This window comes from Salvelinus alpinus, chromosome 9, assembly GCF_045679555.1.
Source record: "Salvelinus alpinus chromosome 9, SLU_Salpinus.1, whole genome shotgun sequence".
NCBI classification, from domain to species: Eukaryota; Metazoa; Chordata; class Actinopteri; order Salmoniformes; family Salmonidae; genus Salvelinus; species Salvelinus alpinus.
In genome coordinates, this window is record NC_092094.1 from 66545148 (window position 1) to 66572287 (window position 27140).

The 27140-nt window shown below is 44.3% G+C and overlaps 1 protein-coding gene across 3 annotated transcripts in view; it reads left to right on the top strand.

The window, feature by feature from the left end:
• Positions 1 to 350: 350 nt before the first annotated feature.
• The window catches only part of LOC139530492 (uncharacterized), a 74877-nt gene continuing 48087 nt past the window's right edge, over positions 351 to 27140 (top strand). For all 3 annotated transcript variants that reach the window (XM_071326968.1, XM_071326970.1, XM_071326971.1), the window contains exons 1-3: positions 351 to 1028; positions 18436 to 18517; positions 18692 to 19200. In XM_071326968.1, the coding sequence (XP_071183069.1) occupies positions 960 to 1028; positions 18436 to 18517; positions 18692 to 19200 (660 nt within the window). In that variant the 5' untranslated portion in view covers positions 351 to 959. The remainder of the gene's footprint in view (positions 1029 to 18435; positions 18518 to 18691; positions 19201 to 27140) is intronic.

Sequence of the window (27140 nt, forward strand, 5' to 3'; positions counted from 1 at the left end):
AAATGTGTATAAATGCAAACTTTTGCGTGAAAACTGGAGCAAGAACATTTTGGAGTATATTTTGTACATATGCATGGTTTATAAATGATGCCCCTGAACGGCATCATCCTGATGAGTTCCCAAATCTAAGTAACCCTATGGTTCTCCAATAGATGAAAATTGGCAGAAATATATTACATTCTTAATGCTTATAAAGACCGTATATAGACATATACGGTTGATATCGGTCAAAGTAAACAAGATATTGCTTTAAGAAACAGGCAGCCACCCCCTCCTTCTTGAGAAAAACATGACATCACTCGGTGGAGAAGCCAATGAAAAATCCGGATCCATGAACGAGAGAACTGGAATATGTTCTTGTAGGAGAGCATGTAGATTCGGCTGTGTGTGTGTGTGTGTGTGTACACGTGTACACGTACACATTCGGCTGTGTGTGTGCGCGCGCGCGTGTCTGAACGTGAGCAAATTGGAGAAAAGTAGACTACATAGCTCGCGCGCTATTCCCACAATTATTTTTTCAAAGGCGAGGAGGAGAAAGTCGAAACTATTATGGTTTATTCATTTGGGACCTGGGAAACAAGCTACCAGGACTGGCTACGTCGCTAGCAAACTAAATGAACGCACAATAACGAAGTCGGTTCAAATTGGTCTTAATACAGCCTGTCACATAACGGATTTCGACCGCTATTATGTCAAGATATTTACCTGCACAAACTATGTCTTCAGCCTGGTATTGGGGGCTGGTTCTTCTCTTCAACAAAAGTTGAGTTTGTCATTGTGTGTGTGTGTGAGCGTGAGTGTGTGTGTGAGTGTGAATGTGTGTTACTGTTTGCTTTAGTAAGTGTGTGCCTTTTAATGTGCAAACTGCTGTACATTTCAAAGTAGTTGTTGCATGGCTTCACACCAGCAACAAAAATAGTTTAGTGAAGATAGATAAGCCATATCCGTAAAAGTTCAGGATGTTGAAGACTTTAACCAAGAAGCTAAGAAGACACTCGCTCAACGAGATTCATCCTTTTCAATTCAAGGTAAGCCTCATGGTATTGTCGAATCCCCCCCTCCCCAGTGACATCGTCCACCACTACATCATGTTATAAAGACACATTGTAACATTGTTATATGTTAATTAGTATTGCATTATGCAGAGCATGTAAATCTTGGTCAGGCAAAAAAGTTTTAGATGCATGCCAGCAAAGCCATTACACAACACAACACTAAACAATACATGAATTGCACTATAACAGTGACAAATGGTGCCCACAAACTGTTAGAGCCTACATAAAGCTGTCCCTACAGGAGAGCTTTCTTTCAGCAGAGCTTTCTTTTCAACAAATGTGGTTTCTACTGACAATTGAGATGTACGAGAGTCAGAACCGTAGGATAAATAAAGGGGGCATATAAGCAGACAATGAAAGCTCTTACTATATTCGATGATGACATTTCTCTAAAACAGGCTGTAGGCTGCATGTGCACCACCAATTCAGAACAGTAGGGCAAAGGGACTAAATTATTAGTGTGAAGCACATGGTCTACTAACAGCTTACTACACAACATACACTTAGTAATACTTTCTTAGCTACATTATACATATCTCCCTGGCATATTACAGAATTTATGGAGCAGCATACAATATATTTTTAGACTCACAGTTGTGCTGTGCTCAAACAAGGTTGAATCATGAGATCAGTGATCTTCAGTTCGGAGCTCTAGAAACAGCCCAGAGTTCCCGACTTGGAATTCCGAGTTGGATGACCGTTCAAAACATATTTTCCCAGTCGGAACTTGTTTTTTTTTTAAAGTTCCCAGTTGTCTTGAACTCACTGAAGTCTGAGATTTCCTAGTTTCGAGTTTCGAGTTGTTTTGAACGCAGCAGAAGTCGACCAATTTATTCAACCTTTTCTGGCCCATTGTGTTGCATGTGAATGTTTATCCTTTTAAGCTTGGAAAAGAGACCCTTAAAACCAGACTTGGACCACACGCCCTCTCCACTGAATAGCAGGCAGGGGAAGCAAAATAGGAATTGCTTTGCAACGCTTGCAGTTAGCCACTGATTCCTTCCAAACCACTCATTGTTGAATTTGCTTATATCCCAATGGCCGATGAGCACTGATATGTTTTATCTATAATTTCTCTTCATATGACAAGGATTGAAAAGGATTTGCCAGTAGATTGTCGACGTGATTCATGATGATGACTGCTAGCTTGCTAGCTAAGATTCTGAAAGTATGATGTTGACATGATCAGTCCGATCAAAGCTACGGTAGATATAACGTGATTTGACGTCATTTTATCTGTGGCCAATGACCTTGAGCCTTCTTGGATGGGCACTTCTAATGTAACTCTAAGGCAGCACCCAAGGGGCTTGAACTTTCAAGCTCTCCCTGTAGATTTTGCGGTGACGTAGTGTCCCCATGAGTGATGGAACACTGAGCCAGTCATGGCACAACTAGAGAAGATCCACCACAGAAAGCTCTGAACTAGGCTGAAACACCTGCATTTTGGAGCTGCCTTACTCAAGAAAGCAAAATATAGACCATGTTTGTATGCGGCTTTATTAACTAAATACATTTTTGTTTACATTGTTAGTTTGCAAACTGATATGTGACACGAATTCCAAAATAACATGCAAGAGAGGCAAAACTGCCCTGAATGACTGGTCACCACTGATGCAGAGCGTTTTTGCTTGGGCCAGTGGCTTTAGGTGAATGACCTGGTTACTTTGAAAGAGACTACTGCAGCCACACACACACACACACACACACACACACACACACACACACACACACACACACACACACACACACACACACACACACACACACACACACACACACACACACACACACACACCCTACTTCAATTTATTACACATCTGGTTCTCCTCTGAAAACAGGAATCTGGCTTTTGTGTGTATGGGCCATAGCTCAACAGTGTTTCCATCCTAAACTGCCTAGAATACTTTCACACACCTTGTGTGTGACCGTGTGCATTTCAGGACAAATTAGCTAGCAACAGTAAGCTAGCTAGCTAAATTGCCATAAATGTTTAATGCTTTTCGACCTGTCCCCAAATTAATATAATTGGTTCAGAGTTTGTTTTGATATTTCAACCTGCGTGTCCTGATCGTGTCTGGTGTGGGGTTACAAAATCAACATGCGTACGCAGACACACGGGCGCGAGCGGTTTGGTCAGCATGTTAGGTGGAGCACTAAGGATCCCCGCAGCAATATACAGAGCTGCAGCCGCCACGGTCTTCAATAAAAACACTGAGTGTTTGTTGGCAGGCGGCGGCATCACCAATTTTCATACATTTCATATAATGATGGTGATAGATGATTGAAGTCACTCTCCTTTACACTTGCTCCGCTTCAACCTTTAGTGGCACCCACTTCAATGTTACATGGCACCCGTTTTGTGCAACAGTGCTAACTTTTCATGCCGGGTGTAGAGGCGCTCTATGTTGTGACGCAACCAACTCCAAAGTGAGCAGCCATTTTGTGCCACCATTGCACATTTTGAATGGCCTGGTGGAGATGCTGGAAAGCTCCACCCAAACGTTACTGATACCATTGTATCAGTAAGCCCTGGCTGCAAGCTCTTCTAATTATTGGAATTATTTCAAGGCACAACCCCTTTCAGACATCTTGGGAAGATATGTGTCACTGGTGTGTCACTGACCACGGTGGAGGCTGTGAAAGTGGTCATTCTTGATAGCGAGGGCTTAGGACACCCAAAGATAATTATCCTCATTGGTGTGGATGGGCCCCGTTTCACTCCTGACTCTCGGAGGTGAGACTAATGAAGACAATTACAGGGCCAGTTACATGGACGTGATCCCCATGTAAGCATGCCAGGAACGGAAAGACAAGTCAGACCTGGGGTCTAGTTCACGAGAGAAAGAGAGAGATTGTGTCAGTTTTATAGGATTTGGGAGTTGAAGCAGCTGAAGTTTGTGTGTCTGGCATGGGTCTGTTTATGTAGTTATGTTTGCATGTCTAATCTACATTCTTCTAGAAATCACACGTATGTCTACGTGCTATTCACTCCGTTATTGCAAGGAAAGCTAAAATGAGCTTTCAGACATGATGGTTCACCAACAGTTTGTCATACTCTGTATCAGAGAGGAGGTAGCGTGAGGCCTGTAGTTCAGGTGGGCAGTGTATTTCCTCGTCTGTGTGAATGTGCTGCTATGTAAAGCATATGCGTGTGGACTAGCCAGCGTGTTTGTCTGTGTGTTCCAAGATTCCCATCGATCCAGCTTAGAAAGCTGCTCAGTGACAGAAATGTATTTCAAGCATACTTGACATACTACTCACGCTTGCATAGGCTACAGTTCATCAGGAAGCACACACACACACACACACACACACACACACACACACACACACACACACACACACACACACACACACACACACACACACACACACACACACACACACACACACACACACACACACACACACACACACACACACACACACACACACACAGGAGGGGGAGTATTTTAGGTTGTCGCTTTATGTAGTGATTCAATGCACTGAAGTGTGTGTGTGTTTGTTTGCCCTCTTATTGACTCCAGAATAAGATCAGGCCATGGCACAACAGCACCGTTTCTGGGGTGCTACTTCCCCAGAAGTAGCACATGCTACTTCCTTTTGATGTGGTAACATGTTTGACATCGGATTGGAATTAGGCTAGCTGGTAATAGTTACAGTTGAAGTCGGAAGTTTACATACATTTAGGTTGCGGTCATTAAAACTTGTTTTTCAACAACTCCACAAATTTCTTGTTAACAAACTATAGTTTGACAAGTCGGTTAGGACATCTACTTTGTGCATGACACAAGTCATTTTTCCAACAATTGTTTGAAGACAGATTATTTCACTTATAATTCACATTCCAGTGGGTCAGAAGTTTACATACACTAAGTTGACTGTGCCTTTAAACAGCTTGGAAAATTCCAGAAAATTCATGTCATGGCTTTAGAAGCTTCTGATAGTCTAATTGACATAATTTGAGTCAATTGGAGGTGTACCTGTGGATGTATTTCAAGGCCTACCTTCAAACTCAGTGCCTCTTTGCTTGACATCATGGGGAAATAAAAAAAATCAGCCAAGACCTCAGAAAACAAATTGTAGACCTCCACAAGTCTGGTTCATCCTTGGGAGCAATTTCCAAACGCCTGAAGGTACCACGGTCATCTATACAAACAATAGTACGGAAGTAAAAACAACATGGGACCACGCAGCCGTCATACCGCTCAGGTTGGAGAAGTTAGGAAGTTAAAGCTTGGTCGCAAATGGGTCTTGCAAATGGACAATGACCCCAAGCATACTTCCAAAGTTGTGGCAAAATGACTTAAGGACAACAAAGTCAAAGCCATCACAAAGCACTGACCTCATTCCTATAGAAAATTTGTGGGCAGAACTGAAAAAGCGTGTGCGAGCAAGGAGGCCTATAAACCTGACTCAGTTACACCAGCTCTGTCAGGAGGAATGTGCCAAAATTCACCCAACTTATTGTGGGAAGCTTGTGGAAGGCTACCCGGAACGTTTGACCCAAGTTAAACAATTTAAAGGCAATGCTACCAAATACTAATTGAGTGTATGTAAACTTCTGACCCACTGGAAATGTGATGAAAGAAATAAAAGCTGAAATAAATCATTATCTCAATTATTCTGACATTTCACATTCACATTCTTAAAATGAAGTGGTGATCCTAACTGACATAAAACAGGGCATTTTTACTAGGATTAAATGTCAGGAATTGTGAAAAACGGAGTTTAAATGTATTTGGCTAAGGTGTATGTAAACTTCCGACTTCAACTGTATCTTCTGATTCCGCAAACAAGCAGCCAAGTCTTTAGCCAATTGGGAACATTCGAAAGTTGAAGGGTTGTACATTGTAAACAACAGAGGGGAAATTATGTCATTAGCAAGATTAGGCTAGCATTTGCTTGCTCAACATTTGGGAAACACTCCCAAAAATGAAGAGGCAGAGCGAGGGCAGAAAGAAATATAGCTCTCACAAAGTGAGTGGGATGAGTACAATTATGATAATGTTTGACTGTGTGTGTTTGAGAGTTCAAGTCTATTTGAGTATGGCTGTAATTATAGTAGCCCGCATGAGTGTACACATGGGTGTGATAGAGTTTTTTCTGTAACTAGTAGACACCTGTTGGCAGAGGTGGGACCAAGTCGTTGTTTTACAAGTTACAAGTAAGTCTCAAGTTTTAGCACTCAAGTCCCAATTCAAGACCGACAAGTCTCAAGTCAAGTCTCAAGTCTTAACCTTTTGAGTTTCGAGTCCTAAACAAGTCATAATGTGCTCTTCACCAAATGTAATACCATTTCATATTTTTAACAAGAGTAATAGGTAGTATATTACATTTACGCAAATCATGAATGCTTTTAAAAATATATATATATATATTACTTTCCAAATAAACTTTATATTTATAACCTGCAGCCCACTACCAGGAAGTTGAAAATGGGAAGATGGTTCACGTTTCAACATGACAATGACCCAAAGCAAACCGCCAAAGCAACCGTACAGTGGCTGAAGGACAAGAAGGTGAATGTCCTTGAGTGGCCTAGTCAGAGCCCTGACCTAAATCCCATCGAGAATCTGTGGAATGACTTGAAGAGTGCAGTCCATGAGCGGTCACCATGCAATTTGACTGAGCTTGAACAATTCTGCAAGGAAGAATGGGCAAATATTGCACAGTCTAGGTGTGCAAAGTTATTCGAGACGTATTCAAAGAGACTCGCGGCTATAATTCAAGCAAAAGGGGGTTCCACTAAGTATTAACTCAGGGGGGTGTTCACTTATCCAAATAGGGTATTTTACTGTTTTACTTGTAATTCATTTTCAGAGTAACATCTTTTTATAATACTTGGATATTGAGTGTATACTGTGTGTAAATATAGCGGGGAAAAGTCAGATTTGAATCCGTTTTCATTTCAGGCTGTAAGTCAACAAAAGGTGAACATTTTGAAAGCGGGTGGTGACTATTTATTTATTTTTACATAATTTTCATTATTGGACACAGAAGACTAAAAACACCTTGGACCTTATTTTCCACGTTTAGTGTTGAAGCATCCTCCAGACAGTTGTTTTGGCCAACATTCCATTCCTGAGATTTCTTTGGCTGGCTTAGTTGCATGCATGAGCAAGCAACGTGCTTCAAAACGTCTCCACATAAAATTCTAATGACGATTATGTTTTCGGCGGGGCCTGTAGAAAGATATTGTTTTTTTCTCTCCTAACATCCGCAATTGTTCTTTTGAAGAGAACAGACTAGCTACTTCAGCCAAAGTAAGTTGCCAGTGTTGCTCCGCTCAAGTGAGCAACAAGTCTGACGCTCCGGAGTAGGCCTGCCATCTCTCACTTGTCAACAAAGCGCGTGGCTACACATACGGAAATACAGATAAGGAAATCAAGCGGCATTTCACTAGCCACGACAGGGATAAGGATACGGATAGATGTCACTAGCTAGGACAAGGATAAGGATATGTATAGTCTAGATGTCGAAGAAGAAGCTACATAGGTAGTTGGACTGCTAAAGTAGTAGTGTAGAACACGTTTATATGTCCATTTACTTATTCAAGTGTATTTTTCTATTAGTTGTATGTGTGTTTTACTTTTATAACCTTTATCACAAATTGATTGTCTACAACACATACTTGCAGTGTTGTCTTTATTTGGGAACACATTTTTGTTGAAGAACAAGTAACTTTATGTTGTTCACATACTCATGGCTAGTTAAACACCTTGTATTTACATGGTCATAGCCATAGACAGGTTGTGTCATAAAACTTAGTGTCATTACGTGTTCAGTCTTTATACGAGACATTCTTGAGAACCAAGTGGTTCAGAGAAGCAGGTGCACGTGCTCAGACTCCTTGAATGCAACGTATCCTCCTGAAGATGAAGGATACTTTCTGTGGACGGCCCCAACGACGCAGGACGGCGTTACTTGTCTGTTACTTTTTTATCTCCCTTGAGTGCCCATTCCATCACAATGCAATACGCAACAAGAAGATATTGACTATGGAACATGGGAATATATCATTATAGGAAACCAATAACATATTCAAATTGATATGTATACACTATTGATAACTTCAATTTTTGGATATGTTCACTTTTTTTCAGCTGATCTTATTGACATGGATTTTTTTTTCAATTACTTCTGGGTTGATAAGGGCTGGGGAATCTGAATGATCTGTCACACAGACTGTTGTGCTGTGACCGACATCCTTAGTGTCTTCGGCAAACAAATGTAGATCTTCAATTGTTGGCATTATCAAGTCCCATCGGCACAGCCCAGACACTAAATTTCAGTCGGCATTGCCTTGCATTTTTCTCCGATTTTTCACATTTATACCCCTAGTTAACTGGGCCCTGTTGCTGGTCTGCCGGATCACCTGTTGCCATTTCCCCCTGTGCTGTCTTTGCTTCTATCTGTCAAAACTCATCGTGTAGTATATTCTGGCTCATAAATTATAAATATGATTCTGCAAAGTATGCATCCTCTTGAGGCTCGTAGCTGTCCGACTCAGACATGTTCTGAATCTGTTTAAATTATTTTCGGCGGTGTAGCGCTTGAAAGCCGTGTCTGCACTGCACTAGCCTCGAGAACCAGGCTCTGTGAAATTTGGAGGTGTGGCTACGTGAGACATGTGTTCCAAGACAAGGGCAATACAGGAAGTTAACACAGTTCGAGTTATACACTTTTATGTTTGCGAGTCTGACCAATACACTGTATGGCTCGAGCAAACAACTGAGACATCTCATGAATGGAACTCTGACTAAAACAGCTGTCTGGAAAATGAGGTCTAACATGCTAAAAATCGAAATATCCCTTTAAGTGTGTTAAATAGACCATATTCTTTGGAATTATCCTAAGGGCACAAACAGTATTCACACACTCATGATGGCACTGCCAATCCCTCTCACCTCACACGTGTTCCCATGCAGCACATGAACACGGGACATGTCAAATATGTCACAGCCAGGTGGACACCATCATGCCAAGCTGGTGACAGATGATCTAGCTCTTTTGGTTTTTACCTTTTGGACACAGGCGCGCACACACACATACGTGTACACACAAACTGCCACTATCCCTTTATCCATCCGGCCTTACCATGGCATCTCCACTCTTTCCTCTTTCTTTGCCACTCAGGCGTAGCAGCTGTTTTTAACAACCCCCGTATCACTCATTAGACCTGCAATCACCTGCTTTAAGTACGGGAGATAACCCCGGGGTCATGACCTTACCAGAGAGGTGAGGAGTGAAAGCTAGGAGGTCAGTGCTTGTGAGCTTTCGGCCTGACACGGAACAAATTGTACGAAGCAGGAAGGAAAGAGGAACTGGGAAATTGGTGGATGTGCTCTCACTGTATAGCCCCTTACATAGATGTTGGAGAAATCCATGTCACACCATAAATGAGGATAGCTGAATGCAAGGTGATTTTATGCCCAATCCCAAATGGACCCCAAGCGTTTACTTCCATAATAATTAGATTCAGTGCATTCGGAAAGTATTCAGACCCCTTGACTTTTTCAACATTTTGTTACGTTACAACCTTATTCTAAAATGGATTAAATAGTTTTTTTACCTTATCAATACCACATAATGAAAAATCGAAAAGAGGTTTTTAGAAATATTTGCTAATTTATATTTAAACAAACTACGTAAACAGCACATTTTACATAATTATTCAAACCCTTTATGCAGTACTTTGTTGAAGCACCTTTGGCAGCGATTACAGCCTCAAGTCTTCTTGGGTATGATGCTACAAGCTTGGCACACCTGTATTTGGGGAGTTTCTCTCATTCCTCTCTGCAGATCCTCTCAAGCTCTGTCAGGTTGGACGGTGAGTGTTCCTGCACAGCTATTTTCAGGTCTCTCCAGAGATGTTCGATCAGGTTCAAGTCCGGGCTCTTGCTGGGCCACTCAAGGACATTCAGAGACTTGTACCGAAGCCCCTCTTGCGTTGTCTTGGTTGTGTGCTTAGGGTCGTTTTCCTGTTGGAAGGTGAACCTTCACCCCAGTCTGAGGTCCTGAGCACTCTGGAGCAGGTTTTCATCAAGGATCTCTCTGTACATTGCTCAATTCATCTTTGCCTCGATCCTGACTAGTCTCCCAGTCCCTGCCGCTGAAAAACATCTGCCACCACCATGCTTCACCGTAGGGATGATGCCAGGTTTCCTCCAGATGTGACGCTTGGCATTCATGTAAAAGAGTTCAATCTTGGTTTCATCAGACCAGAGAATCTTGTTTCTCATAGTCTGAGAGTCTTTAGGTGCCTTTTGGGAAACTCCAAGCGGGCTGTCGTGTGCCTTTTACTGAGGACTGGCTTCCGTCTGGCCACTCTACCATAAAGGCCTGATTGGTGGAGTGCTGCAGAGATGGTTGTCCTTCTGGAAGTTTCTCCCATCTCCACAGAGGAACTCTAGAGCTCTGTCTGAGTGACCATCAGGTTCTTGGTCACCTACCTTACCAAGGCCCTTCTCCCCCGATTGCTCAGTTTGGCTGGGTGGCCAGCTCTAGGAAGAGTCTTGGTGGTTCCAGACTACTTCCATTTAATAATGATGTAGGCCACTGTGTTCTTGGGGATCTTCAATGCTGCAGACATTTTTTGGTAACCCAGATCTGTGCCTCAACACAATCCTGTCTCAGAGCTTTACGGACAATTCCTTTGACTTCATGGCTTGGTTTTTGCTCTGACATGCACTGTCAACTGTGGGACCTTATATAGACAGGTGTGTGCCTTTCCAAATCATGTCCAATGAATTGAATTTACCACAGGTGGACTTCTACAACAATCCAGTTGTAGAAACATCTCAAAGATGATCAATGGAAACAGGATGCACCTGAGCTCAATTTCAGTTTAATAGCAAAGAGTCTGAATACTTATGTAGATAAGGAATTTCAGTTTTTTATTTTTAATACATTTGCAAACAACTAATCTAAAAACCTGTTTTGGGTATTGTGTGTAGATTGCTAAGATTCTTTTTGTTTTAATCCATTTTATAATAAGGCTGTAACGTACCAAAATGTGGAAAAAAGTGAAGGGGTCTGAATACTTTCCGAAGGCACGGTATATCTAACATGGTAATATCTCAAATCAAATGTTATTTTTCATATGTGCCGAATACAACAGGTGTAGACCTTACAGTGAAATGCTGACTTACAAACTCTTAACCAACAATGCTTTAAGAAGTTGAGAAGAAAAACATGTTAAGTAAAAATAGAGAAGTAAAAAATAATAATAATTTACTCATATTTAAACAGCAGCAGTAAAATAACATTAGCAATATATACAGACGGTACCAGTACAGAGTCAATGTGCGGGGGCACCGGTTAGTCGAGGTAATTGAGGTAATATGTGGACTTAAAGTGACCATGCATATATAATAAACAGAGAGTAGCAGCAGCGTAAACGAGGGGTCTGGGTAGCCCTTTGATTAGCTGTTCAGGAGTCTTATGGCTTGGGGGTAGAAGCTGTTTAGAAGCCTCTTGCGGTCCGGTACTGCTTGCTGTGCGGTAGCAGAGAGAACAGTCTATGACTCAGGTGGCTGGAATCTTTTAACATTTTCAGGGCCTTCCTCTGACACCGCAAAGTATAGAGGTCCTGGATGGCGGGAAGCTTGGCCCCAGTGATGTACTGGGCCGTACGCACTACCCTCTGTAGTGCCTTGCGGTCGGAGGCCATGCAGTTGCCATACCAGGCAGTGATGCAACCAGTCAGGATGCTCTCGATGGTGCAGCTGTAGAATCATTTGAGGATCTGAGGACCCATGCCAAATCTTTTCATTCTCCTGAGGGGGAATAGGCTTTGTCGTGCCCTCTTCACAACTGTCTTAGTGTGTTTGGACCATGATAGTTTGTTGGTGATGTGGACACCAAGGAACTTGAAGATCTCAACCTGCTCCACTACATCCCCGTCGATGAGAATGGGGACGTGCTCTGTCCTCCTTTTCCTGTAGTCCACAATCATCTCCTTTGTCTTGATCACATTGAGGGAGAGGTTGTTGTCCTGCCACCACACGGCTAGGTCTCTGACCTCCTCCCTATAGGCTGTCTTATTGTTATTGGTGATCAGGCTCTACCACTGTTGTGTCATCGGAAAACTTGATTATAGTGTTGGAGTCTTGCCTGGCCATGCAGACATGAGTGAACAGGGAGTACAGGAGGGGACTGAGCACGCACCCCTGAGGGGCCCCCGTGTTGAGGATCAGTGTGGCGGATGTGTTGTTAACTACCCTTACCATCTGGGGACGGCCGGTCAGGAAGTCCAGGATCCATTTGCTGAGGGAGGTGTTTAGTCCCAGGGTCCTTAGCTTAGTGATGAGCTTTGAGGGCACTATGGTATTGAATGCTGAGCTGTATTCAATGAATAGCATTCTCACATAGGTGTTCCTTTTGTCCAGGTGGGAAAAGGGCACTGTTGAGTGCAATAGAGGTTGCATCATCTGTGGATCTGTTTGGGTGGTATGCAAATTGGAGTGGTCTAGGTTTTCTGGGATAATGGTGTTGTGAGCCATGACCAGCCTTTCAAAGCACTTCATGGCTATAGGCATGAATGCTATAGGTCGGTAGTCATTTAGGCAGGTTACCTTCATGTTCTTGGGCACAGGGACTATGATGGTCTGGTGGAAAAAGGTTGGTATTACAGACTCAGACAGGGAGAGGTTGAACATGTTAGTGAAGACACTTGCCAGTTGGTCAGCGCATGCTCGGAGTACTCGTCCTGGTAATCCGTCTGGCCCTGTGAATGTTGACCTGTTTTAAGGTCTTACTCACATCAGCTATGGAGAACGTGATCACACAGTCGTCCCGGAACAGCTGATGCTCTCAAGCATGCTTCAGTGTTACTTGCCTCGAAGCGAGGATAGAATGAATTTAGCTTGTCTGGTGGGCTCGTGTCACTGGGCAGCTCGTGGCTTTGCTTCCCTTTGTAGTCTGTAATAGTTTGCAAGCCCTGCCACATCCGACGAGGGTCTGAGCCGGTGTAGTACGATTCAATCTTAGTCGTCTATTGATGCTTTGACTGTTTGATGGTTCGTCGGAGGGCATAGCGTGATTTCTTATAAGCTTCCGGGTTAGAGTCCTGCTCCTTGAAAGCGGCAGCTCTACCCTTTAGCTCAGTGCAGATTTTTCCTGTAATTCATGGCTTCAGGTTGGGGTATGTAAGTTCAGTCACTGTGGGGACCACGTCATCAATGCACTTATTGATGAAGCCAATGACAGATGTGGTGTACTCCTCAATGCCATTGGAAGAATCCCAGAACATATTCCAGTCTGTGCTAGCAAAACAGTCCTGTAGCTTAGCATCTGCTTCATCTGACCACTTTCTTATTGACCGAGTCACATGTGCTTCCTGCTTTTGTTTTGGTTTGTAAGCAGGAATCAGGAGGATAGAATTATAGTCAGATTTGCCAAATGGAAGGCCAGGGAGGGCGAGGGAGCGCTCTGTACGCGTCTCTGTGTGTGGATTAAAGGTGGTCTAGAGTTTTTTCCCCTCTGGTTGCACATTTAACATGCGACCTCAAGGGTAAGGGTGGTCCTCGGGAATCAGGATTGTTGGTGCATTTCTTATGCTCAACATAACATGTAAGCAAGAGCCATTTGTGTGGCATAATGGCAGTACTAGTTTATAGGCATTTAAGGAGTAATGTTCACTACAGATTTGATCGCTAAGTACACTAAAGGTTTTTCTTTATTTTTACTATTTTCTACATAGTAGAGAATAGTGAAGACATCAAAACTATGTAATAACACATATGGAATCATGTAGTAACCAAAAACGTGTTAAACATATCAAAATATATTTTATATTTGAGATTCTTCAAATAGCCACCCTTTGCCTTGATGACAGCTTTGCACACTCTTGGCATTCTCTCAACCAGCTTCATGAGGGATTCACCTGGAATGCATTTCAATAAACAGGTGTGCCTTGTTAGAAATGTCTTTCCTTCTTAATGCGTTTGAGCCAATCAGTTGTGTTGTGACAAGGTAGGGGTGGTATGCAGAAGATAGCCCTATTTGGTAAAATAGCAAGTCCATATTATGGCAAGAACAGCTCAAATAAGCAAAGAGAAACAACAGTCCATGAAAGTTTCTTCAAGTGCAATCACATTAACAATCATGCGCTATGATGAAACTGTCTCTCATGAGGACCGCCACAGGAAAGGAGAGTTACCAGAGTTACCTCTACTGCAGAGCATAAGTTCATTAGAGTTACCAGCCTCAGAAATTGCGGCCCAAATAAATGATTCACAGAGTTCAAGTAAGAGACACATCTCAACATCAACTGTTCAGAGGAGACTGCGTGAATCAGGCCTTCATGGTCTAATTGCAGCAAAGAAACCGTTACTAAAGGACACCAATAAGAAGAAGAGACTTGCTTGGACCAAGAAACACGAGCAATGGACATTAGACCGGTGGAAATCTGTCCAAATTGGTTTTTGGTTCCAACCGCTGTGTCTTTGTGAGACGCAGAGTAGGTCAACGGATGATCTCTGCATGTGTGGTTCCCACCGTGAAGGATGGAGGAGGAGGTGTGATGGTGCTTTTCTGGTGATACTGTCTGTGATTTATTTAGAATTTAAGGCACACTTCACCAGCATGGCTACCACAGCATTCTGCCGCGATACGCCCTCCCATCTGGTTTGCACTCAGTGGGACTATCATTTGTTTTTCAACAGGACAATGACCCAACACACCTCCAGGCTGTGTAAGGGCTATTTGACCAAGAAGGAGAGTGATGGAGTGCTGCATCAGATGATCTGGCCTCCACAATCACCCGACCTCAACCCAATTGAGATGGTTTGGGATGAGTTGGACCGCAGAGTGAAGGAAAAGCAGCCAACAAGTGTTCATCATATGTGGGAACACCTTCAAGACTGTTGGAAAAGCATTCCAGGTGAAGCTGGTTGAGAGAATGTCAAGAGTATGCAATGCTGTCATCACTTCGACTATGTAGAAAATAGTAAAAATAAAGAAAAACCCTTGAATGAGTTGGTGTCTCCAAACTTTTGACTGGTACTGTATATAAATTACATCAAATTGCCTAGTACACACCAAAACTTTTCAAATGTTCAAATAAAAAGGGTATTGCACAGAAAAATGTGGACAGTCGGTTGCATCACAAATTCAGAACCGCTGGACAGCAACATAATAAACTAAAGCACTGATCATTGGGAACGAGATCAGAATGACTGCTAAGGCTTGATCCATAATTAAATAATAGGTAGCCTTGCCTACAATACTTAAACAATCCATATGTTCCAATCAATAGGCCTGATTAACCTGCCACCAATAACGCACCCACATCCTGAGTCTCTGGTGCCGACACATTTGGAAATCAAAAGAAGGTTTAGTATTTAGTTTAAAAGTTCTGACAATGGGCTCTGTCGCAGCTGGCCCTGACCGTGAGACCCATGGGGCGGCGCACAATTGGCCCAGCGTCGTCCGGGTTAGGGGAGGGTTTGGCCGGCAGGGATGTCCCATCGCGCTCTAGCGACTCCTGTGGTGGGCCGGGCGCAATGCACGCTGACACGGTCTCCATGTGTACAGTGTTTGCTCCAACACATTGGTGTGGCTGGCTTCCAGGTTAAGCGGGCATTGTGTCAAGAAGCAGTGCGACTTGGCTGGGTTGTGTTTCGGAGGACACACGGCTCTCGACCTTCGCCTCTCCCAAGTTCGTATGGGAGTCGCAGCGATGAGACAAGACTGTAACAACCAATTGGATACCACGAAAAGGGGGTAAAAAATAAATAAATACAAAAAAGCTTCGACTAGAACAATAAACATTTTTCAATGAGAAAACAGAAATCCAATTAGGGTAAAAACATTTTTTTAAAGACTTCTGTTTTAAAGATGTAGCTTACGATGCAATACTCTTGATCATTCTAAGGAGAACAAAAACGACTTACCCTACTTTTGAACGGCACCACAGAAGCTTCGCTATTCGGAATCTTCCCAATTAAGTAGCCTAGTTTTGTAGTTTGGCTACTTAAAGAGAATTAGGGCCTATCACTCGCAACCCACCTTTTCCAATGCGTTATGGAAAAGTGTGCATCGAATTCTACTAGATGAAGAGACGAAATAAGTATAACATCCTGGCATTTAAACCATACTCGATTATTGAAAATTCACATACTATTAAACATAATATTTTCGCATGCGTAATGCACGATTGCGTTGTTTCCCACTATTCGTTGATTTCAGTAGCCCCTCCCCATTTCAGGTGTTGTCTAAGCCGAAATTAGTACGACATCCGGGTAAGTATACTCAATTTCAGAAATGTTGCATACTATTAAACACATTCTTTTCAGCCTACTATTTAAGATGCAAGTATGGGTATTCGGATACTGCCAACGTTCCCTCAACTGTTACACACTGTTCCCTCAACTGTTGCACGAACCCACACCATAAATGTAATTAACAAGAAACTGTCATACTCAGACAAGCATCAAAAGTTCACTGTGCACTGCACATAACATTGATGTCCTTTACAAGAGTACCTTCTGATACTACATGCTCAACACAGGTATCATGGCTCAAGGTTTGAGAGGAAAAACATCTATTCAAATCCATACAGTCACACCTTAGTCATGAAAACCCCATTTACAATTAAACATTTTCATGGTCCAGTTATTTGAACCCTGTTGTGGTTTGAGTTGCTCAGATAAAACAAATGCCCCGTTTATCCAGTGTGGGGAGGAAGTATGTAACATAGATCGGGAGACTAAGTTGGACTGCAAAGAGATAAGTAGCCTACCCCAGTCGTATAAACACACTGAAGCACTTTGTTGCTTGACAGTATGCGTGGTGCTTGTATACCTTTTAAGTGCAATGTAAATGTGTGTGTGCATGTGTGTTTGTGCGGTTGTGTGCCCTCTCTTTCACCTGCTGTCCTTATAAGCGATTAATACCAGCTTCTCTGAACTGCCCTGGGGGCAGAGCGAGGCCAAATAGTTAAGTCAACATGCAACGTCACTGTTATGTTGGCTCATCCTCTTGCCTCTGACAATAGTGTCTGACTTGCTCCAAGACTGACACACCCTTTACCTTTAACCTGGACTTGAGCCCTTAACCCTTTGCTTGAGGTAGAAGTTGCCCTTAAAATTGACCTCGGATCAGATTACCCTACCCCCGATCCTAAATGGGAAGAGAAAAATACTATCAGCCTCCCGCACAAGCCAATGTGCGGGAAGTTGGTGTGCTCTCTACTGTGGCTGTTGATGTAAAGAATTGATCGAGAACTATGCTGCTATATACTGTAGACTGCTTCAAATTATAATAAAAGGCCATATTAATTATTATAACCGTAATTGCTCCATTTGTACTTCGTTAAGGTAGTGGTGGAAATAGTTTGATCGATGGTGTGAACATTTGTAAAGATAGGCTAAAGATATTTCATAGCCAGATACAGTATAGCCTGTATTTTGATACTGATCGGGAAGTAAGAGTACTATGTAGTGTACAGTGTACCAGTCGCAAACATTCAGCATTGTTCAACATTCAACATTGTGTCCTACAATGTCACAGTGAACTCTGAATGCACCCCAGTTGTATGTAGTAGAAGTGTACGCTGCCTGCTGGAGTAGGATTTGAGGCCCTGGTTCCTTTCTCTTGCACTTTCTTTCTCCTTCGCTCTGTTTGAAGTGCTTCGGTAGGGAAGGGGAGGCATTGTGTGTGTGCATGTGTGTGTGAGCACAGATGGCAGCTGCTCTGCCTCAGTGTGGTAATTACTGTGTGTGTGGCGTGTTACTTAACTCTCAGTGCTGCAGTCTGCTGGGCTTCTACTGTTGTTGTCGTAGACCCCTCAAAAAGGAACTGCTCTTAAAGGGCCAATCTGGGACTTGGGAATTGCCAAGAGCTGACAAGAGTTTACACTGAACTGAAGAGGCTAGATTGACCAGGCCTAGATTTCAGCTTTTTGTAAATGTCATCCCTCTTCCAAATTCCAATTTGAGAGTAAGGAATTTTCCAGGATATAAAGACATTTGGCCAAGTTTGGGCATTAGCATGATGTGCACGTTATACGCGAAACAGAGTTGCCCCAATCTCGACCTTTTGCACAATTTCTCTAACACATTTGTCTTTAGATAAAATGATGTTAGTTGAGAATTATGTCAGTGGGCCACCCTGTTGCTTAGTGATGCAGTTGCGCTAGCTGTAGACATGTGAGGCAAGTGGAATGGTGATTTGGTAAAGATACTGCTTCCTAGTTGCTTCATATTTGCAATGATATGAACCTGGGTATTACGCTACTTGTTGACCTAACCTAGCAAAGCCCCAAAGAGTGTATTGTACTGATGCTAACTGTATGCTATCTCATGTAGGAAGTTGAGGGACAAGCCATACGTTGCCCAATTAAATAGTTATCCTTTAACCCTTTCCCGTCTAGATTTCCTACCATGGCAGTGGCGAGGGAGCGGAGAGCGACGATTCCGAGGGGGAGAACCAGGAGCTTGCACAGATTGACAGAGGTATGTGGCCCGCCTGCTCAAACCAACCCAAGTCTTCTATGCTCTTCGATTTTACATGGATGTGTACAAGATGGTCATAAAGAAACTTTCAGTTTACACAGTATAGAAATAGACAAGCTTGTCGCTATCTCTGCCTCTTCACCTTTGACATGTGCTCTTGGTCACCCCCCTCAGAGAGGCGGCGGAACTGCGGCCTCACCCCTCTGGCCACCAGCCAGCAGCACAATCAGGGTCCCCTATCTCCGGCACGCCTCCATCACCTACGCCTCCTTCTAGACCCGACTCTGGACCGTCACTCGTCTGAAGAAGAGCTGGAGCGAATCAGCCACGGCGTTGGAGACGGCAGGAAGTGGACGCTGCACCATCGCCACGGTGACCACCACAGCAGTGCCTCCAGCGACGAGGAGGTGTGGGACCTGTGTGGCTGCGGCCCGGTTGCAGCATCCTTGGAGCCTGGGACTTGCCTGGCCGCTTCCACCAGCCCGGTGCACTTTAGCTCTAGCCCACCTCGCAGCCTCAAGCCACCGCCTCCAATTAAGCTCCAGTTCCAGGGGGTGCAGCCTGCTGCCAAGCCTATCATCTTGACCCACTTCGACCAGTCGGCGGCTCCCTATAGGAAACACAGGCACAGCTACGGGGGAGAGCTGGGGAGGCCAAGTCTGGACCTGGAGAAAATGCAACAGGTTAGTGCCATTACGTTGCGTCTACTGTTCTTGAATAGTGACCGTTAGCATAGCATTGTTCATCCTCCAATCAGCTTACCGTGTTGTGGTTTGGGTAGCATCTCACAAGTATTTGGCAATCATAGAATCACATAGCTGGGTCATTCTACGAATAGAGTGCTTTTTGGGAGGTGTAATTTTGTCCAAAATTACAATTTATTTCACCAAATAATTATATTCTGACATGTTCAGAAATGAAAATAAATAAAAAAAGTGACACGGTTTATCGTAACAGGGATGATGACATCTTAAATCAGCCATTAACGTTACTCCCCTTGTGACAGGGGTAATGGAAGCTTGTTGTGTCCAACACTGAGGGGAAATTGAATGCAAGCTTCACAACAGTATTTTAACTTAAAACATTTCTAGCCTATCTGTCTATGGGTAACAGCCAGGGTTTTCCACTAGAAAACTCAAGAAAATGACCAAAAAGAGTAGAACCAGCTCACCTACTTTTACACTATGATTTGAGTATTAGATGTTCAATGTTTCTTTCAAATGTATTTTTACCATATTAGTTTTACGATATTAAAACGAGTTCAATTCACGTTACAGGGTTGACATTAAACCTAAGGGGCAAATGTGAACGAATCACCAATTACATTATATAAGTAAAAATATTCTGTATTTACTTTCCCAAAGCAACAAAAATAACTAGGGTTTTACAAATTCTGAAAACTGGGAAAATCTTTGGGGTTAAGTAGGTTAAAATGATGTGAGAAAACAAATCATGTATTTTATTTAAAAGCACTGTCAAGGCAGCAGCTACTCTTCCCGGGGTCCAGCAAAATGAAGACAGTTTTACAATTATGCCGTTTGATTATTTTTATATGCTAGTTTTCAATGCTAATTGAGGCCTAGGTCTCTAGAAATGAGCAATAATAGCTAATAGCTCTTTTTGACTACCAATATGTAAGGAATGAAAGCTATTTTGGATTGCCGTCTGCTCCCTGTAGCCTACATCCTATCTTACAGAACAAACTGGAAATGATCATATTTGTATGGACAAACCCTTTAAGCATCACCAAATGTTTGAAACAGGAGGAATTATTTATTTTTGTTGGCAGATAATGCCATATTCCAACTCTTGTTTGGGTGTGGACAGAGCTCTAAAGTGCGACCAATTTGGTCACATATGCAATAAAATATTTAGCTGTGCGACCAGGATTTTTATTTTGGGAGCACTGTGCGACTATGAAAAACGTCTCCCAGATAATAATTGTCATAATGAAAAGGCTTTGCTGTACTGTTGTTTCCTAGTGCCGTAGAGAAACAAGCGAATGAGGATTCGTTAGCTTCATGGATGCACTATTTCTACAGCGAAAACAACTTGCTTGTAGGTCAAAAGGTCAACCAGGTCAAAAGATCTGACCATATTACCGGTGCAACATTTGTATCTTCCCAAAGCGGATCACCGGGACCACATTTTACATTCCTGAACCATTTCATGGGCCGTTCTAAAACCATTCAGTCAATTTGCCTCATTGGCTAGCAAGCTAACAACCTGGTTCCTTTACCAGTATATTCAAACCTTTGGGGGAACAGAAAGAAATGTCAAGGGACAGCTTCTTCAGGAGATCAATGATCATAGCAATGAATGAATGACTGATCTATTGCATGTCTTCATCACAAACGAACCTGACGTTTTTAAAGAGACCGTTTTCAGTGCAACGCATCGCAATATGAAAATAGTGCTTTTACACAGTGTACAACATGAACAATGTCTACACTGTATTTCTGATCAATTTGATGTTATTTTAATGGACAAAAAATTTGCTTTTCTTTCAAAAACAAGGAAATTTCTAAGTGACCCCAAATTTTTGAACGGTAGTGTATATTGCTCAGATTGTATGAAGTACACTGTGGAACTAGGCCATACTGTAGGGTAGCCTTGTACCACCTGCCAGTTAGACTATGATTCATTACATTGAGCTTGGGATTAGTTTAAGGGGCACAATAGCATTCCCCTTGTGCGCACACACACAGACACACACACTCACTCCATGGCTGGGCGCTTGCCACCTCGGTGGTCCGGAGAGATGGAGAGGGTGGCACGGACGGCAGATGTCTGCCCTCGCACGGACGGCAGATGTCTGCCCTCGCAGAAGGAGTGAATGAAATAAACGGAAAATGCAGACTAATGAGTCACAGAGAAGCTGGTCCAGTGATGGTTAAAATCCAATAGCCACATTGGCCGAGGCTAGGATATTGGAAGTGTGTGTATGCGCCTGTGTGTAGGGTAGGGTTTGAGAGGTCCATATGTCCGTGGGTGTTTTTGGAAAAAGGGAACAGATGAGAGACAGCGGGCAGCAGTGAGAAGGACTAGGGTGTGTGCATATTTGTGTGTGTGTGTGTGTGTCTGCATCTTTGTGTGTGTGTGTGTGTGTGTGTGTGTCTGCATCTTTATGTGTGTATGTGAGCTCGGACAAGTGGAATGGGAGGTATTGGAGGGAATACAATAGAGCTGCCAGACAGTACTCTCCCATTAACCCTTTAGCTGGGCAACTCCAAGTCTGTGTCCCTGGCCAAAAGTTGTGCACTATGGGCCTGTGAATAGAGTGCCATTTGGGATGCAGAGTTAGTCTCCAAATTACCCATCTGAACAACTTTCTAGACTTCTTACCTCCTCCCTATCAAACGTTCTCAACCTCTGTTTTCTCTTTCATGTCACAACAGTCTAAAAAGTAATTTCCTGCCTCTCAACCTTTCTCTTTGTTTTCTTTCACACAAACAACTCTATTTACAGTTGACCACACATTTAAATTAACAGTTCTCATCATGCTTGGATAACCGTTGATAACAGGCTGCTTATAGCCGTAAAAGGAACATTTTCGACTAACCTTTACATCGCGATACTTTCTTTGTTCTCAACTTGGAAGACAGTGGTGTCTTCTAAACTTCCATCGCTAGTTGCAGGTAGAACATAACATTTAAAAAAGAAAATTGCACCATTTTTGCTACATTAAATAATCCGACAATGTGTCCACCTGCAACTAGCGATATAAGTTTATAAATAAGCCAAACATGTAACGATCGTCTACTTCGTCCTCCTCCTCAGACGAGGAGAGGCGAGAAGGATCAGAGGACCAATATGCAGCGTGGTAGTTTGACATAATGAATTTATTAAACAAGACGAAAAACGAACTACACTTGATAATTAACAAAATAACAAAACGACGTAGACAGACCTGGACATGAGAACTTACATAAAACGAAGAACGCACGAACAGGTACAGACTACAAACAAACCGAAACAGTCCAGTGTGGCGCGACAAACACAGACACAGGACACAACCACCCACAACAAACAATGTGAAACAACCTACCTTAATATGGTTCTCAATCAGAGGAAACGTAAACCACCTGCCTCTAATTGAGAACCATATCAGGTAACCCATTAACCAACATAGATACACATAACCTAGAATGCCCACCCTAACTCACGCCCTGACCGACTAAACACATACAAAACAACAGAAAACAGGTCAGGAACGTGACATAACCCCCCCCTCAAGGTGCGAACTCCGGACGCACCAGCATAAAGTCTAGGGGAGGGTCTGGGTGGGCATCTGTCCACGGTGGCGGCTCAGGCTCTGGGCGTGGTCCCCACCCCACCATAGTCAATTCCCACTTTTGTAGCCCCCTCCCAATGACCACCCTCCAAATACACCCACCTAAAATAAGAGGCATCAGCGGGACAAGGGGCAGCACCAGGACAAGGGGCAGCACCGGGACAAGGGGCAGCACCGGGACAAGGGGCGGCACCGGGATAAGGGGCAGCACCGGGATAAGGGGCAGCACCGGGACAAGGGGCAGCACCGGGATAAGGGGCAGCTCCGGACTGAGGGACGGCCGCTCCGGATTGAAGGACGGCAGCTCCGGACTGAAGGACGGCAGCTCCGGACTGAAGGACGGCAGCTCCGGACTGAGGGGCAGCTCCGGACTGAGGGGCAGCTCCGGACTGGCTGACGGCTCTGGCTGCTCATGGCTCGCTGACGGCTCTGGCTGCTCATGGCTCTGGCAGATCCTGGCTGACTGGCGGCTCTGGCAGATCCTGGCTGACTGGCGGCTCTGGCAGATCCTGGCTGACTGGCGGCTCTGGCAGATCCTGGCTGACTGGCGGCTCTGGCAGATCCTGGCTGACTGGCGGCTCTGGCAGATCCTGGCTGACTGGCGGCTCTGGCAGATCCTGTCTGGTTGGCGGCTCTGGCAGATCCTGTCTGGTTGGCGGCTCTGGCAGATCCTGTCTGGTTGGTGGCTCTGGCAGATACTGTCTGGTTGGCGGCTCAGGCAGATACTGTCTGGTTGGCGGCTCTGGCAGATCCTGTCTGGTTGGCGGCTCTGGCAGATCCTGACTGACGAATGGCTCTAGCGGCTCCTGACTGACGAACGGCTCTAACGGCTCGGGACAGACGGGCGGCTCTAATGGCTCGGGACAGACGGATGGCTCAGACGGCGCTGGACAGACGGATGGCTCAGATGGCGCTGTGCAGACGGATGGCTCAGATGGCGCTGGGTAGACGGATGGGTCAGATGGCACTGGGTAGACGGATGGCTCAGATGGCACTGGGCAGACGGATGGCTCAGATGGCGCTTGGCAGACGGGCAGCTCTGGCCGGATGAGGCGCACTGTAGGCCTGGTGCGTGGTGCCGGAACTGGAGGCACCGGGCTAAGGACACGCACCTCAGGGCAAGTGCGGGGAGAAGGAACAGGGCACACTGAACTCTCGAAGCGCACTATAGGCCTGGTGCATGGTGCCGGAACTGGTGGTACCAGACTGGAGACACGCACCTCAGGGCAAGTGCGGGGAGAAGGAACAGTGCGTACAGGGCTCTGGAGACGCACAGGAGGCTTGGTGCGTGGTGCCGGAACTGGTGGTACTGGGCTGGAGACACGCACCATAGGCCTAGTGCGTGGAGGAGGAACATGGCTCTGGAGACGCACTGGAAGCCTGGTGCGTGGTGTAGGCACTGGTGGTACTGGACTGGGGCGGGAGGGTGGCGCCGGATATACCGGACCGTGCAGGCGTACTGGCTCCCTTGAGCACTGAGCCTGCCCAACCTTACCTGGTTGTATGCTCCCCGTCGCCCGACCAGTGCGGGGAGGTGGAATAACCCGCACCGGGCTATGTAGGCGAACCGGGGACACCATGCGTAAGGCTGGTGCCATGTATGCCGGCCCGAGGAGACACACTGGAGACCAGACGCGTTGAGCCGGCTTCATGGCACCTGGCTCAATGCCCAATCTAGCCCTGCCAGTGCGGGGAGGTGGAATAACCCGCACCGGGCTATGAACACGTACAGGAGACACCGTGCGCTCTACTGCGTAACACGGTGTCTGCCCGTACTCCCGCTCTCCACGGTAAGCATGGGAAGTGGGCGCAGGTCTCCTACCTGCCCTCGCCACACTACCCTTTAGCCCCCCCCCCCCCAATAAATGTTTGGGGTTTCTTCACGGGCTTCCAGCCACGTCTCCGTGCTGCCTCCTCATACCACCGATCTTAGGCTCTCGCTGCCTCCACCTCCTCACGAGCGCGGCGATATTCCCCAATGTGAGCCCAGTGTCCTTTTTCCTCCATTATTTCCTCCCATGTCCAGGATTCCTGTGTAGTGGGCCACTGCTCGTACTCACGCTGCTTGGTCCGGGTTTGGTGGGTGGTTCTGTAACGATCGTCTACTTCGTCCTCCTCCTCAGACGAGGAGAGGCGAGAAGGATCAGAGGACCAATATGCAGCGTGGTAGTTTGACATAATGAATTTATTAAACAAGACGAAAAACGAACTACACTTGATAATTAACAAAATAACAAAACGACGTAGACAGACCTGGACATGAGAACTTACATAAAACGAAGAACGCACGAACAGGTACAGACTACAAACAAACCGAAACAGTCCCGTGTGGCGCGACAAACACAGACACAGGAGACAACCACCCACAACAAACAATGTGAAACAACCTACCTTAATATGGTTCTCAATCAGAGGAAACGTAAACCACCTGCCTCTAATTGAGAACCATATCAGGTAACCCATTAACCAACATAGATACACATAACCTAGAATGCCCACCCTAACTCACGCCCTGACCGACTAAACACATACAAAACAACAGAAAACAGGTCAGGAACGTGACAAAACACCTCAACAATTACTAGTAGTAGCACCTTCGCAATAGATTGGAAGGAAAAACAAGTTCAAAGATTATTTTATTTATTTATTTCACCTTTATTTAACCAGGTAGGCAAGATGAGAACAAGTTCTCGTTTACAACTGCGACCTGGCCAAGATAAAGCAATGTACAGTCAATAACACAATAGAAAAATCTATACATATGGTGTGCAAATGTAGTAAGATTAGGGAGGTAAGGCAATAAATAGGCCATAGTGGCGAAATAATTACAATTTAGCATTATAACTGGAGTGATAGATGTGCAGATGATGATGTGCAAGTAGAGATACTGGGGTGCAAAAGAGCAAAAATAAATAAGAATATGGGGATGAGGTAGTTGGGTGGGCTATTTACAGATGGGCTGTGTACAGGTGCAGTGATCGGTAAGCTGCTCTGACAGCTGAAGGTTAAAGTTAATTTTTTTATTTTTATTTTTTATTTCACCTTTATTTAACCAGGTAGGCTCGTTCTCACTTGCAACTGCGACCTGGCCAAGATAAAGCATAGCAATTTGACACATACAACACAGAGTTACACATGGAATAAATAAAACATACAGTCAATAATACAGTAGAAAAATAAGTCTATATACAATGTGAGCAAATGAGGTGAGATAAGGGAAGTAAAGGCAAAAAAAGGCCATGGTGACGAGGTAAATACAATATAGCAAGTAAAACAATGAGGGAGTAAAACAATTAATGAGGGAGTTATGCCTCCAGCTTCAGTAATTTTTGCAATTCGTTCCAGTCATTGGCAGCAGAGAACTGGAAGGAAAAGCAGCCAAACGAGGAGTTGGCTTTGACCAGTGAAATATACCTGCTGGAGCGCGTGCTAAGGGTGTGTGTTGCTATGGTGACCAGTGAGCTGAGATAATTGTTTTTTTATTTTTTATTTAACTAGACAAGTCAGTTACCTTCTTATGGCTGCAGGGGCAGTATTGAGTAGCTTGGGTGAAAGGTGCACAGAGGTGCCCAGAGTAAACGGCCTGCTCCTCAGTCATAGTTGCTAATATATGCATATTATTATTAGTATTGGATAGAAAACACTCTGAAGTTTCTAAAACTGTTTGAATTATGTCTGTGAGTATAACAGAACTCATATGGCGGCCAAAAACCTGAGAAGTTCCACTTCCTGTTTGGATTTTTTCTGAGGTTGGTAGATTTTCAACCAAGTTCCCATTGAAATTACAGCGAGATATGGATGAGTTTTCACTTCCTACGGCTTCCACTAGATGTCAACAGTCAATAGACCTTTGTCTGATGACTCTAATGTGAAGGGGGGCCGAAGGAGACAGGAATGATTCACCACTGCCATGAGGTGACCACGCATTGAACACGCGCGTTCACGTGAGAGGCAGCTCCGTTCCATCGCTCAACTGAAGTCAATGTAATTCTCCGGTTGGAACGTTATTCAAGATGTATGTTAACAACATTCTAAAGATTGATTCAATACATCGTTTGACATGTTTCTACTGACTGTTACGGAACTTTTGGACATTTCGTCACATTATAGTGGACGCGCTTTGTGACTTTGGAATTGTTTACCAAACGCGCTAACCAAAGTAGCTAATTGGACATAAATAACATACATTATCGAACAAATCAAGCATTTATTGTGGACCTGGGATTCCTAGGACTGCATTCTGATGAAGTTCATCAAAGGTAAGGAAACATTTATCATGTATTTTCTGGTTTCTGTTGACTCCAACATGGCGGCTAATTTTACTATTGT